The sequence below is a fragment of the Syzygium oleosum genome, unplaced genomic scaffold (assembly GCF_021117445.2).
Source record: "Syzygium oleosum isolate NSW1041296 unplaced genomic scaffold, Sole_v2.1 Sole_v2.12, whole genome shotgun sequence".
Classification (NCBI taxonomy): Eukaryota; Viridiplantae; Streptophyta; class Magnoliopsida; order Myrtales; family Myrtaceae; genus Syzygium; species Syzygium oleosum.
Window position 1 is genome coordinate 5,594,012 of NW_026607496.1, and position 15,002 is coordinate 5,609,013.

General features: G+C 41.8%; 2 protein-coding genes across 2 annotated transcripts; both read left to right on the plus strand.

Moving 5' to 3' along the window:
• Positions 1 to 1,223: 1,223 nt before the first annotated feature.
• Positions 1,224 to 5,786, plus strand: LOC115672347 (probable anion transporter 3, chloroplastic). Its single transcript, XM_030594139.2, has 8 exons — positions 1,224 to 1,838; positions 3,776 to 4,002; positions 4,141 to 4,489; positions 4,576 to 4,620; positions 4,718 to 4,864; positions 4,953 to 5,090; positions 5,222 to 5,255; positions 5,376 to 5,786. The coding sequence occupies exons 1-8, from the start codon at positions 1,383 to 1,385 to the stop codon at positions 5,543 to 5,545; spliced, it is 1,566 nt and encodes a 521-aa protein (XP_030449999.1). The 5' UTR covers positions 1,224 to 1,382; the 3' UTR covers positions 5,546 to 5,786.
• Positions 5,787 to 11,558: 5,772 nt separating this feature from the next.
• Positions 11,559 to 15,002, plus strand: LOC115672348 (uncharacterized). The gene is made up of 2 exons (XM_030594141.2): positions 11,559 to 11,984; positions 14,592 to 15,002. The coding sequence occupies exon 1, from the start codon at positions 11,635 to 11,637 to the stop codon at positions 11,971 to 11,973; it is 339 nt and encodes a 112-aa protein (XP_030450001.1). The 5' UTR covers positions 11,559 to 11,634; the 3' UTR covers positions 11,974 to 11,984; positions 14,592 to 15,002.

Here is a 15,002-nt window from a genome sequence, read left to right on the forward strand (position 1 = left end):
ATTTTTCTTAAGTCACGTGAGTGCCATATCAACTCTGTTTACTTTCAGGTGTCTGTTTACTTTCAGATGTTCATGTGGGCAGATTTTTAACCAGTTCTCGTTAAAAGAACTTCGAAGGGAGGTAAATGCGCCGCCCATGTACAAGTCCGAGACTTTTGGCGTCGCAGAGAAGAAAAGGAAAAAAGTTTAGGATTAACGTGACACGGCGGGTATAATTTAAGGTTTCCGGCGGCTTTCGCCCGAAAATAATAATAAAATAAAATAAAAGGCAAGAAAGATGCAGAATTTGTCACCGGGAATTCCGGTACTAGCCAGGTCGATCCCCGGTGGTTGGTGGGGGGAAGCCGAGCATGTGGGAGGCAGATACGGAACACGTGTTGCCACGTCGACTCTTCTCGAGTGCCGCGTCGTTTTTTTAGGACCCCTGCCTGCCCGACCGAGTCCCCTCTCCCACTTCTCCGACCCCCTCACCTGCAACGCCGCAAGAACAAAAGGACGACGAAAATAAATTTAAAAATTTTTGATTACTTACTTATTTTATTTGCCATATTTTTCTCCACTTTTTCGAGGGGGTTTCAATTCAGACTTTCTTACGATCTTCAAGATTTCAATGATCGTCAACAAAAATATATGACCAAATCAGCAAAGTTCTGTATCAAGGGGCGGATACGGTCGTTTTGTTTTTGGCAAACCATCGACACGTGGCTTCCTATCTTTCGAAGCCGGTCCCGGCTCGCGGGACCGGATCGCCTCGAAAGATAGAATCAACGCCTATTGTAGATTATGTGCCCGAATTGAATTATCGATCGTTCTAACTTCGAATTAAGGTTTAAAAAAAAAGAAGCCTTATCCATTTTTCGGGCCGGCCCGTGTAACTCGAGCTTTACAACGAGGGGTTTTTCCCCTGAAAGGGCGATTTCGAAGCATTTGTTAAGGAACTAAATAACGACCCGTGGTCGTCGAGGCGGCCTTTCTCCGAATAAATGGAAAAAAAAAAAAAAGAGGGGAATATATGAATACGGGGTTAGGTCCAAACACGAAAAAGAACATACATACACACACAAGAGAGAATAGAAAAAACAGAGAGGGACAGAGACCAAATGCTGAGTCCTCTCCCCCTCCTCACCAACCCCCTCCCAAAAAAGAACGACTTTCTTCCTGCCGCACCACCATCATCATATAAAGTTCCACCTGGTATTGGAGTACTGACGCTCGTGCTGCGTGTATGTGTGTGGATGTCTTCTCCTCCTCCTCCTCGCAGTGTAAAATTGCAGGGTTCTCGGGGCTCCGCTTTGACGTTTTCCAGCGTCGAAATGCCCGTATATTCCATGCCCCTCTGACTCTGCTTTCCCTTCCCTCCCCTGCTTCTCTCTCTCTCTACCATGGAGGCCCTGAGACCCGCCGCCGCGGCCGCCGCCGTCCCCGTTGTTTCGTCTCCCGACCCGCGCCTCTCGATCTCCACCAGGTCGAGACTGGCGAGTTTCGGGAGGACCCAGCTAGGGTTCGCCCCCGGCATTCGCGCCAGGCCCGTCGGGCGGGACCGCTCCGGCGATGGAGCTCGGAGGAATGGTGGGAAGGAGTGGAGGCGGCGGCGGCATCAGCAGGAGGCGAGGTGCACGGCGGAGGGGATCGAGCGGGGGCTGCTCTTCGGGGACAGGGGCGGCCGCGTCGAGGCGGCGGAGGACGCGGTCGGCGCGGTGCCGGAGAGGTTCAAGGTGGTGGCGCTGATGGCGTGCGCGATGTGCCTGTGTAATGCCGACCGGGTGGTGATGTCCGTCGCCGTCGTCCCCCTCGCCGCCCGGCACGGCTGGTCCACCCCTTTCCTGGGCATTGTTCAGGTACCCTTTTTTTTTTCTTTCCTCCTTCTTTTTCATTTTCTTGTTCCCCGAAAAACACATATAATTGAAAAAAATATACATATTTACTTTCACAGTTTTAATTACCTATATCCTTTATTAATGTTTTCTCCGAATAAGAAAGATCTTGTTGAAAAACATGTTCAGGTGCTAATTAAGGATGCTTAACTAATGATTTTTTCTTCTCACTTTTGAAATATTAATCGCATATTCTATGAGAAAAAAATGCCACATTAAACAAGAATCACGTACTTTCCTTGGTCGAACGAATATATGTAGAATTGATACCGATAGTTAACAAAAGAATTTTGTGAATTTTCATCTGTTAAATGCCTCGAGAGATAAAGGTAATTATGCCTCGGCAATAACCTTCATTTAAAAAATTCTCTTTTTTAAGCTATACTTTTTATTATTCGAGATGTGATTGCTAGGGTTCAGTATTATAACCCTCTAATTTGGTTGATAGCATATTAGTACTGACGTTTGGAATCTGTTTTATGAATTTTCAAAATCGAAATGATTTATATATGTTTCCAATAGAAAAAAGCCAAAGTTTTCTTGGAATCTTTTGCCGTCGTATTGTAAATTTTTATTTTTATTTTCCCCGTGGTAAATAGAAAAATGAATCACGACCCAAAAAAAAAAATTAATAGAAAAATGAATAGAGCATGTGTGGTGGGTAAGAAAACTACGTCCGTTGGTTCGCCGCCTCCTGGAAAAAGCTTTTGCGGCTCCGAACCCTAGCGGGTCGGGCGGGTCCCCCCCCCCACACCCAATGATGACCCGCCGCACACGTAAGCGAAAGGCGGCGATGTTCATCAATGCATGTGAGCCCGATCCATCCGAGCCGTTAATGCCGACCTTGACGTGATGTGAGAGCTCGGATGCATGGGGCTCGGGTTGTGATCGGCGCGCTCGGCACGTCTCTTGATTCGATTTAGCTCGAGAGAAAAGAAATGTTTCCATTGTCATATAATAATTCACGTGTAATTATTTTCGAGATGGACAAAAAAAAGTTTCGTTTATTCATTTTTGTGATCACACAAGCCATCATTTACTAACTCATTTTTCGCGAAACAGACGGAGTGATATGACGAAAGAGGACGAATTTAGTATTTTATGACGGTTTCCATGAATATTGTATTTAACAAAAGAAAAAAAAACTAATGTCAAAGGAACCTAAAAGAATAATTTATTTTTATACGGCAAGATTGGGTAGTTTTATTTTATTTTATTTTATTTATTTAAGGAGAACAAATCTCTTCCCCAAGCTTCTCGTATCATTTTCAAAGTCAGCGTCGTCTACCCACTTTTGCTGCTCCTCGTGCCCCGCCGATTTTTGGGCCCTAAACTTTTAATTTGTCGATTTGAAACATCCTCTCTCTCCTTTTTTTTTTTTTCTGAAGTTTTAATTTGTCGATTTGAAATCCGGGTTCTTCTATTGACGACTGAGGAACTTATCTTCGAATTCATCCGAGTTTAGATAAATTTATCTCTGCGTATCGTACTCGTTATACCGCATCCCGATATGTAGCTGAGACGTAAGACCGGGGGCAAGCCGTGACCACGGAATTTTGTTTTCGGGAAAAAGACGGCTAGGACAGTTGATTGTGAGATTGATGCTTATGTAGTGTTAATCATCTCAAAGCCAACCGCCTTAATTTAGGTTTAAAATTTGCTCCGGAGTTATGGTTAAGGTATCAATTTATTCAGGGTTTTAGCTTTGTGCAGAATCATATAGTTTGGCACGTCATTGGGTCATTTCGCTTCCACTTTTGGTTGATTGAGATTGAAACAATGTATGAATTTCTCACGAACCCAATCAAAATTGACCTCTAAATACAGTCCTGATTGTGTTGCAATAGCTGAATTCGTCACTTTCTTGGCTAACAAGGTATGTGTTTGTGCATGTGGCACAGTCATCTTTCCTGTGGGGATACGTGTTCTCGTCGGTGATCGGCGGCGTGCTGGTCGACAAGTACGGAGGGAAGAGGGTGATGGCGTGGGGCGTGGCCTTGTGGTCGCTGGCCACCCTCCTCACCCCTTGGGCCGCCAACCACTCGACGGTCGCCCTTCTGGCCATGCGCGCGTTCTTCGGGCTTGCTGAGGGCGTTGCTCTTCCCTCCATGAGCAACCTCTCGTCGAGGTAAGACGTCTTAATTTATTGCTCTCCCGGGTGATCTTTGGGTAGTCGGCCGGCTGCACAATCGGTTTTTGTTGATCCGAGTCTTCGACATTTTGTCCGGAGAGAAATTGTAGCTCTAACGTGGCTTGTTCGAATTAGGTGGTTCCCGAGCCATGAGCGAGCGAGCGCGGTCGGGATATCGATGGGGGGATTTCACCTTGGCAACGTCGCAGGCCTGATTCTCACCCCTCTGATGATGTCCTCCGTCGGCATTTCGGGGCCATTCCTTCTCTTCTCGTCGCTTGGACTGCTTTGGTTAATGAGGTGGGCCAATGGGGTGACCAACCACCCGCGAGAGAGCCGATTTGTCGGTGCATCGGAGCTGCGGCTGATCGAAGATGGAAAATCGAATGCTGCGGTCGGGAACGGAGAAATCCCATCGATTCGTGTTTTACTGTCTAAGCCACCGGCATTGGCAATCATACTGGCCAACATCACCAACAACTGGGTTAGTCTCGCTTGACGTAGCTTCAGCAACGTAATTGATTGATCATTTATGCTATTCATCTGATACGCCGCGAACATCGGTCGCAGGGATATTTCGTTCTGCTCTCGTGGATGCCCGTTTACTTCAAAACTGTGAGTATCGCGTTACCGACACCGTTGTCTGTCCGGTACATCGTCGGACCGAGATGAAGTTCAATTGATTGTCCCCAGTTCTTTGCGGTAATTACAGGTGTTCGACATAAATCTGAAGAATGCGGCTTGGTTTAGCGCTGTTCCATGGGGAACAATGGCGGTATCTGGGTACATTGCCGGCGCAGCATCCGATTATTTGATCAAGGCCGGGTATTCACTTACGCTGGTGCGAAAGGTCATGCAGGTAAATTTCTCAATTCTTCCTCCGATCCTCGATAAACTCTGTTATCGACGATCATTTTGCGGATGCTCACTCATGTCATTTTTCGCAGTCGATCGGTTTCATCGGGCCTGGAATTGCATTGCTCTGTTTAAATTACGCCAATTCGCCAGCCGTCGCTTCCCTGTTCATCACGGTGGCACTAAGCTTCAGTTCATTCAGTCAGGCTGGCTTCCTCCTAAATATTCAAGTGAGTTCACATAGGATAGTACCATCTTGTTACAGAGATGTTGAGTGCATACTTCTTGACTCATTGCCTCATCAGTCATGAGATTGTTAACCACATTCTGATCAATCTATCCTCTTTCTCCATGTAATCAGGATATAGCTCCACAGTGTGCAGGATTTCTTCATGGTAAGTTCTCCCCTGCAATTTTATTTCCGCTCAAATAGCTTCTTTCAAACTTCAATTCCAAATGGGTGCGACGGAATGTTTGCGTATCGACTCAAGAACCGGACCCTTTCTACGGTGCAGGTATCGCGAATTCAGCAGGAACAGTTGCTGCAATAATCAGCACGATCGGTACCGGTTATTTCGTGCAGTGGCTCGGATCTTTCCGAGCATTTCTTACGGTCACCGCTGCTCTCTATTTCGTCACTACCATATTCTACAACCTCTATGCTACCGGAGACCGAGTTTTCTAGACGGAGAGCTTCATCAATTCCTCGTCGTCGTCGGGTCGGGCAGAGCAAGCGGGTCTCATTCAAAAAGCCATTGTTATGATTCAAATTTTGTGTACCTAGTAGTCTGAAACAACAGTTTAATGCTGTATATATGTATAGCTTATTCTTTGTATCCTTGAACTCTCTCTCTCTCTCTCTCTCATATTCTGTCAATTGTAACTCTACCAAAGGAGTGAAAACTGGAAAGGCCATTGCTGCATCAGATTCACTGGTGAGATCACTTCACTGGATCTAATTGAGTCCATCTGGTAAGGAAAATTATAACGTGCGGATATGTGATAACGAGTTCGGAGCACTTGTTAAGTAACTAAATAAAAAGGAACGTCTTTAAACTGATTATAATTTCTCAACGCATTAGTTATTCTCATAAATTATTTTAATCAATGCTTTGAAAATCAGAACCTATAGAAACTATATTTTAACAGCCCCCTTTTGGTTCCGTGGTTGGAAACTGTACAAAGCATCGTTCACAAGCCTAGGTACCTCAGTCCTAGTTAGTAGTCAGGCTCCTGTCTGATCCGTGAGATTAGTGTGGTTCTTTATCAGTCTCATCTACTTGTCTCAGGTGGACTCCCTCGTTCTGAAAGAGCAATTTGAGAGACTCGTGGATGCACTCAATAAGTACCAATTTGAAAGGGCCGCGAGGCTCTTGCCTAGATCTAGCGAGGGCAAACCCTTGCCCGATTTGGCAAAGGGCTACCCCTGCCGAGCCAGCGAGGGCGATGGTGGATGGACAAAGAGAAAAAGAAAAAAGGAAGAAGAGAAAAGGAGAAAAAAAACAATAAAAAAAAAGTAAAGGTGAAGATAAGAAAAGGAAAAAAATCCGAAAAGAAATTATTAAAAATTATCCACATTAGCGTCGATTGTGCCGCATAGGTCGGCTGGCCGACATTCTTATCAGCGATTTTCGGGCAAAATTGGCCGGATGGATTCAATTGGCAAAACGTGAAAATGTTTATGATTCAGTTGACACAATTAAAATGTTTATAACTGAATTGGCAACAAGGTAATAGTTTATGATTTTTTGGACAATTTTCTAAGATCAATACTTATTGAAATCATAAATCCAAATTAAGCGAGTATTGATCAATACTTCCCCTCTAAAACCCGAAGGAGATCAATATTTCCCCTCCAAAAGAAGGGTTAATACCACGAAAAATCCAAAACTGATAGATCCGTGACAAATTTACCCAAAAATCCTAAAGTGGTATATCCGTGACAAATTTACCCCAAACTAATTTTTTGACCACAAAAAACTTCAAACTAATTTACTTTCCGTTAGTTTCCGTTGAGTTGGATTAATACCACAAAAAAATCACAAAATGGCACAAACGGAGGGTAAAACTCAAAAACTGGTATATCCGTCAGTTTTCACTTATCATTTAATAAAGTAATTTGACAGTAAAATTTACGAAAATTAACGGAGGGTAAAATTATCACAGATATATCAATTTATGATTAGTTTGAGATATGGAGTTTTTCGTAGTATTAATCCAAAAAAGGAAAGAAAGGAAGAAAGCAAGCCCCGCGTGGACGATGAGATGGTTTTATCATAAAACGACAATCTTCCGCACGCTGCTCACATCAGATCTTCCTCTTGGCCTTCTTCTGCTTTTCTGGGTTTGGTGTGACATTGCCTTGATGTCTCCTGCACCAGAGTCATTGTTGTTTAAGATTTGTCGCAGGTAATCTGGTGACGTCGCTTTTACTATACGGCTCCTCAAATTCCTCCTCGAGAGCAACCTGCTGTGCTTCTTTTCCACCAGCAAATTATCCATCGCCTCTTCCCAAATATTCCGGGATTTCCAGCACCTTCCGACTAACCCTAGCATCCTGATCTATCACGGTATCACCAACTTGGCTTTACCATTCTCATCCACCCTCTGTTTTCCTTTTCAAGAATGCCGATTCCGAGACGACGAAGACAACCGGCTGCGAATTCCCCGCCTCCCAAGCTTCTCTTCCTTCCTCAAATGGTTGGCTAGAGAGTCCAGAGCCTACGTTTCTGCTTGCGTCGAGTCGGCATCGGTTAATTGCCCCAAATTGCCTCGGTCCGAGTTAGGATTTGAAGAAGAGGAGAAATGGCTCGATTTGTCCGCATAAGGTTTTAAATTGGGGGCAAACATGTTTAGGGAATACGTTTAGGGCATTTATGCCGACTCATAGCGCCTGCGAGCCACATCGGTTGGAAAAAAGTGAAAATATTGTCACGTCGTCCCAAATCGGCGCTTAAGTGATCTTTTTTTTTACCAAATTTTACCAAAAGAGCGCTAATACAAAAGTTATGACACTTTTAATATCTTTTTCTCACAATTGGACATTTTTTACTAGTACATTACCACCAATGGATATTGAAAATAGAAAAATATAGGAAATAATTTCTTTTTTAACACTATTTTTAGTAAAGAATTATTTTGTACCATGTGACCCAACTACCAAAGTGTAATGCCCAACTAAATTGTTATTAAATTAAGTAACTTTTTACTTGGCAACATCACTTCTCAAGTGATAAAAACTATTTGCATGCGTTCCGTACCATCTCGAATTGGCCATATTATCTCTTGAGTCCCACTTTAGCATGCTTTTGGAACGTAGAGATTTTCTATTATATAATTCTATTCCACACGAGGAAGATTAAGGTTACATGCGAGATCCACTTTTGCTTTGAAATTATTCTTACTGTTTTTTTCTTCTTTCTGTTTGGTTCTTCTTTTTTTTTTTTTTTTCAGTCTGGGACGAAAATGGTGTCCCTCTTCTCCGAACAAAGTAGCCAGTAGCCACCTAGCTATTGTGTGAATGAGTTGTATATTTCTTTTTATTATTATTATTTATACTATTCTAAAAACAATCTAAGCACAAGTAAAAGCAGACAAATTCATCTTCTAGTTTTAATAAATGCATTTGATTTATTTAAGGGTTAATACCACAAAAACCTCAAATTGGTACGCCTGTGATAAATTTATTCCAAACTAATTTTTTGACCATCAAAAATCCCAAACCGGTACACCTATGACAAATTTACTCTCAGTTAGTTTCCGTTAAATTTTGCCGTCAATTTGCTGAGTTGGATGACCCATGGCAATTGACGGATATACTGGTTTGGGGTTTTATCCTTTGTTTGTAATTGTACCAGTTTGAGATTTTTGTGGTATTAATCAAATTTAACGAAAACTAACTGAGGGTAAATTTGTAACAGGTGTACCAGTTTGGCGTTTTTTATGGTCAAAAAATTATTTTAGAGTAAATTTGTCAAATGTGTATTAGTTTGAGATTTTTTGTGGTCAAATAGTTTTGAATAAATTTGTCACAAGTGTACTATTTTTGGATTTTACGTGATATTAACCCTTTATTTTACTTTAATATGTGTCATTACGTAATAGTATATGTATTTTAACTGTTCAACTGTCATTTTATTTGGTTAATCCAATAGTCCGATTTTATTTATTCTTCGTGCCATCACTATACGATCTTTTAAAAGATAATTTCAGGAAAAAATTAAAAATATTTGACAAAGCTAAGTTCATTAAAATTTCTAAACATCCATTATCATCGTGCAATTCAAAAGTAAAGTTCCCTAAAACATTATTAAATGAAATATTATCTTTGGCTTGATGATGCGGGAGCATCAGTTTCTATTTACTCATGTCTTAATGATAGACCCAACCCACCTGTTATTTAGACAGGCAAAAACCAATTTCGGCTACAACTTAATAAGTTGGATTCAAGATTGAAGTTGTCGATTATATGGAGAGGCTACCGAATCGGTAGATTTCATGGGCATCAATTGATTACCTTCATGCCGATTTACATGCTTGTAGTCGATTCCAAGGCTACTAATCAATTACCTAACTTTCAGAGGTTGTTCCGGTTGATTTTTATCGTTGTTTGATGATTTTCTATTATGACTATTCGGCTTCCAAGACTGGTGCACGAATTTAGAGAGCCTTATCAAGTTTCAATGCATTCAATAATTGGTCGCACGCATTTAGTCCTAGTTATTAAGTTTCTTAATTCACAGCATTTTGTGAGTCTTTATCGCGGGTTGCTTTTAAGAGTCATAATTAGGTGACTTCCTCCAAAAGTTTGTTCGGTTTCCAAGAATTCGAATAGTCTTCTATTTTGTTTAGCAATATCTCTATAAATAGAGGTGTGATCTCATTGTAGAAGACACGAAGACTTGAGTATATGAATATATAAGATTTTTCTCCGTGTGAGCAAATTTCTATGCCCTCTTTCTTTATCCTTGGGAGGTGGATTCTTCCTTGGTGGTAAGTCAATAAGCCCTTTATCTCGGCTGGTGGATTTTCCTTAAGCCTTGGTCGTGAGCTTCTTCTATCCCTGTCCCTTAATCCTTGGAAAGTGGTTATTACTTGGTGGTGCACTAAGATGCCCTTTTATCCTCGGTTGGTGGTTCATCCTTTAGGCTCTAGTGGCGAGCTTCTATCCTGAAGTTGTTTATCCTTGATGGGTAGTTTGTTTTTTAAGCTTTAGTGGTAAACTTCGTTAGTCCTGATCTTTATCTGTGGCTGGTGGTGTGTCCTTTAGGCCTTGGTGGTGATCGTATTCTATCCTACATTTGCATCGACATCCATTCCATACATTCTAATCTATATGTACTTCCCTCAACAACTCGCCCATCCCGGACAACCGTATCACTTGATTACATGGGATAACTAGCTATTGACAAGAAAATCATGGTAATTGTAATATCGTTATAAAACGATCCTTTCAAACCATTTGTATTTACATTGCTTTTGTCAATGTTAAATGCACAAGAATTCCCTTAAAAGCCATGAAAAGGCTATTTTAATGTCATCAATGCTTAAGGTACTAAGATAGAGCCAATGATTATACATAGGGTTGATATATGGAATCAGAGAATTGGATTGGTGGGAACCTGTCCGGTTTCAGGTTTCAGGGTATGCATGGTAGGTTCCAAGTTTAAGAATTTGGGAAATCTGTTTCGTCGGGTAGATTTCAGGTTCTAGGTAGTTAGAACCTGGAAGCTGAAATAAGTTTTTGTGTTTTTCTTGATCTATGTCTTTGCGTGATCATGCATTATTCCATAGCGTTCGATGATGAATGTATAATCTAGAACCCACTAGTTTGAGCTTTCATTTTGTGAGTGAGACTTTAACTTTGTTAATACTTCATATTCTTCGTGTGTCTGAATATAAATTGTGGTCAGTGAATTGTAATAGCAAGCGATGGTTATTAAAGGTGACGGTTCACTGCAATTGTTCAATTAACAATATATGTGGAACATGAATAGATCCTGAAACCTGTGATAGGGTAGGTTCCAATGCATGCATGATAGGTTTCAGGTTTTATAAAATATGGAACTTGTTCCAACGGACAAATTCTAGGTTCTAAGTGAAACTGTACGGAATCTGGAACTGCTCACCCCTAATCGTACGACACATGGCTCAACCACAAGACTCTTCTATCTAACTTTATCCTTATGTATAGATATGTCTAAGAAAAATAGATAATTGTGTTTAGCTACCTTGTTTTGGTTCTCTTATCCATTGGGCATATCTTCATCGTTGAACCCAATGACATATATGCTCGCTCAACTTTTTTTAAACGACGTATCTTTCACTCCTGTAAAAAAAAAATAAAAAAATTGGGACCGCCACACCACGAATTACGTGCAAAATTCAGGCACGGGCGTGGCAATTTTCGCAGAACGACCGATCGTGCCAAATCGAACAAACAAATGAGAAAGGGGCCCGAACGAGGAATCTTCAAAACACGTGACGGTGCTTCCGAAGCTGTCGCTTCTTGACTCGTCTCCACCCCAATCGATTGCTTCCACACACCCACCTCTGCCACCCCACGAACGAGCGAGCAATCATCGTACCAAATCCGACCCGACACCGTATAAATCGCGCCCTCCCCGGCATGTGATGCCAGGATCATCATCGTCCGAACGCAGAGAGATCAGCCGTGGCCTGTAGCCCACCACCACCACCCCCCCGCGAGCCGAAAACCTCAAGCCCCGGAAGATCTTCTTGCGAATTGGGTCGGCGTTTCTCGCATCGAGGAGGATGAATTTCAGGAGCTTCGACGAGTTCTGGCCCTTCTACGTGAGCCAGCACTCGAAGCCGGCCACGCGGCGCTGGCACTTCGCGGGCACCCTCCTCAGCGCCGTGCTCTTGGTCTACGCGGCGGCGTTCAACTGGTGGGCCCTCTTCCTCGTGCCCGTCGTGGGCTACGGCCTCGCCTGGTACAGCCACCTGTTCGTGGAGGGCAACGTGCCCGCGACGTTCGGGCACCCGCTCTGGTCGCTCCTCTGCGATTACAAGATGTTCGGCCTGATGCTGACCGGGAAGATGGACAGGGAGATAAAGCGGCTCGGGAAGAGACCCATCTTGAATGGCTTCTGAATTTGGGGGATGTAAGAATTTTGTCTTTCCCTTTACTTTTTTTTCAGTGATATAATATATACGCGTGTGTTGGTGGTGTTGTAGATTCAGGTTTTCTTCATGCTCCTTGAGACCCTTTCTCTTGATTTGTGCATATATATACGTATACACTGTACCATAGTTTCTTGTAAGAGTTTTACAGATTACAGTCATTTGAGCCTAATAATGGAGGAGTTCTGACTTCTTATGTGAGTGTTAGATCTGTGTGAATTGGCTGAGAGTGTGATTATTCGATTTGATAGTCTAATGAGAAATCTGCAATTTCTCTTGCTATTGATGTGGAGAATCTGGTGTGGGTCGTGTAGTCGGACGTTGCAATATATTTGCAGTCCAGATTTGTGGCATGGTGATTGCCCTGTTTAAATTTGCAGCTTTTGCCGGATTATGACATTTTTTGTCTGCTTGTGGTCAGACTTTTAAAGTGAGATTTCATATTGATTGGATAATCTTACCCAATAATTTGGTCATCCTTGTTCGTTGGTAATCTTTGCAACTGTGAAGTCACTGTTGTACTCTGACAAAATTCTCCCTCTTTGAACGCACCAGAGCAAGAGCACATTGGTGCGGTTTTTGATGATTGCAAGGAAGTGCAATTAATCTAAAATGTTGAATTCTCTCGATGCAAAGGATTTGTGTGTGCAATGTTAGTGTCCGGGTAAGCTTTGCCAGCATAAGAGTGGGATGCAAGTGCTGGAATCATTTTATAGGTTGCGATCAACCGGAGTTGATACCCATGGTTTTTTTCTCTTTACCAGGAATGTGTAGGAGAACCTAAGGAACCTATCGAATTGGTGGAACCAGTGTGATTGGGGATCTAGGTTGCATGTAAAGAGTGCACAAGAAAAATTCAGGATCCAAAAGATGGAACCTGTGAGCATAGATTTGGTTTTGGGTTTACGGGTTCATATCCATCCGGCAACCTGTGCCTACTACATCCTGCACTAGGTACCCTGGAAAAATATATATACCATATAAACAAACGCATATGCATTTTATGAGTATTATTGATGCAGTGGAATAGACCTATTCGTAGAGAATAAAGGAAAAAGAACAATCTTATTGAAGCTGAAACAGAGATAACTCAATCTCTAGGGTCGATATTAGAGGACACTAGGTAAGTTAGATCAAATGATGGAATTTGTGAGCATAGTGTCGGTTTTGGGTGAGGTTCATATTTTCCCTTAACTAATACCTGCTACCTTTTGTGGCGTACATGCACTAGGTACCCTGAGAAAAGGAAAAGAACTTATTTTTATGATGTATAAGTGTTTAATGGGTATGCAAGCATGAGTATTATTCTCTACTTGTGATCACGTCGCTCCTTTCAGAAGGGCTATGCTTCGTTCAATATCAGAAGCTTTCATGTAAACTTATGTCGCATGAAGCGAAAAACACATTAGTATGGTGATCCTGTGCTGTATATATGTTGTGATAATGTTCTTGTTAACAGAAATATATATATTTTGCTTAATATTGTAAGTGTTATTTTCTGTAAATGTACCCAGACTTTGTTAAATTAACGAAAAAATTGAGAAAAAGGGCAAACTGATAGGTCCTAGTTGGGTTTTCCTCCCTCCACCAGGTCTGCGGTGCTTTCAAGAGGCAATGGGATAGATTTCAAGTTCCAAAACTTTGTTTAGAGTGAGTATCACAAATGACAATACCCTACCCACCTTTGGACTTGGATACCCCCGATGTTTACTACATGAATTACACCTGATGTACTTAAACTCCTTGATTCGGTTTGTACAAGAATAAAAAATGACCTAGTTCAGGACATTTTGTCTCTGCCTTATTCTTATAAAAAATCGAAATGGCTACATGCCACCTGACTCTGTTTTTTTTTCCACCTGACAGTGTTGCTTAATCAAGAAAGTACCGAATTTGCCTTGTGTTCCACTACAAAATTGAAGGTTGAAGGACTTTAAAGAGTTCATATATTATTCGATGTTAGTTAATAGAACTTGTGGTTTTCCATTTTTCAACCTTTCCCTGCTGGATAAATCTCCTCTTGTTTGTAACTTTTTCTTTCAGAAATAGAGGAATTTAAAGGTGAAGAGTCATTGAAATAAAGTATCTGCCGCGTTGTTGCCTGGAAATGTTACCATTTCCAGTGATGCTTATTTTGGTCGTTTCCTTTTATTTTGGCCTACTGGAGAGAGATAAAAAAATGTAAAAATGAGGCATTTAGCTTGTTTATTTGATCATTTGCCTTGCTAGGAAATTTGAGTCAGGGTTTGCTGTTGGCATGCCAAGGCAGACACCAGCAAGCTATATATTTGGCCAAAAGAGAAACAAAATATGTTCATTGTTCCCTCCTAGATTGATTAAATGAGACTTTGTGGAGAGGTGGACCTTCAGAAGCATGGTACCATTTCAAGGATCCATGATGCTGGTTAGAGAGAGATGACCAATTTAGAATAGCACTTAGATTGTGAGCCAATATGAATCCTGTAACTGTTTGCATTTTTTTTTTTATCACAACTGTCTGTCTAAACCACAGTGGGGCTTTTGTGTGTGTACTATATGTTTCTGGGATGCATGTGCTTTTTTTCCGAACCTCACATATTTTTCATCAGGAATGGCTTGGATTTCTGTTTACATATACGTGAAAGCTAATTTACAAGACTATGTCCCATGGAAAGTTGAAAAGTTGTGGCAGGAGATAACCTTTTCGAGGATAAGTGAAGCAAAAACCGGAACTTCCCAAGAATAAGTAACAGCTCATGTCAGCATTGTAATGCCCACAAGTCTTTGGATTCTTCACTTGGTATGCCATGGATTCTTGGTTCTCTACTTTGCAAACCTCGTGGACGATATATCGGCTCTTCGTCTTTTGAATAAAAGAACAGAGGGAGTGTGCCACAAACGACAGAGGCAAGCAGGAAGTTTTTGCCAGCTTTGAGACATGATGCTGATACACAAACAGATGATACCATGTCTTTCCATAGATCAGTTGTTTCTAGCAATAAGAGGAACCTTTTCTTCCA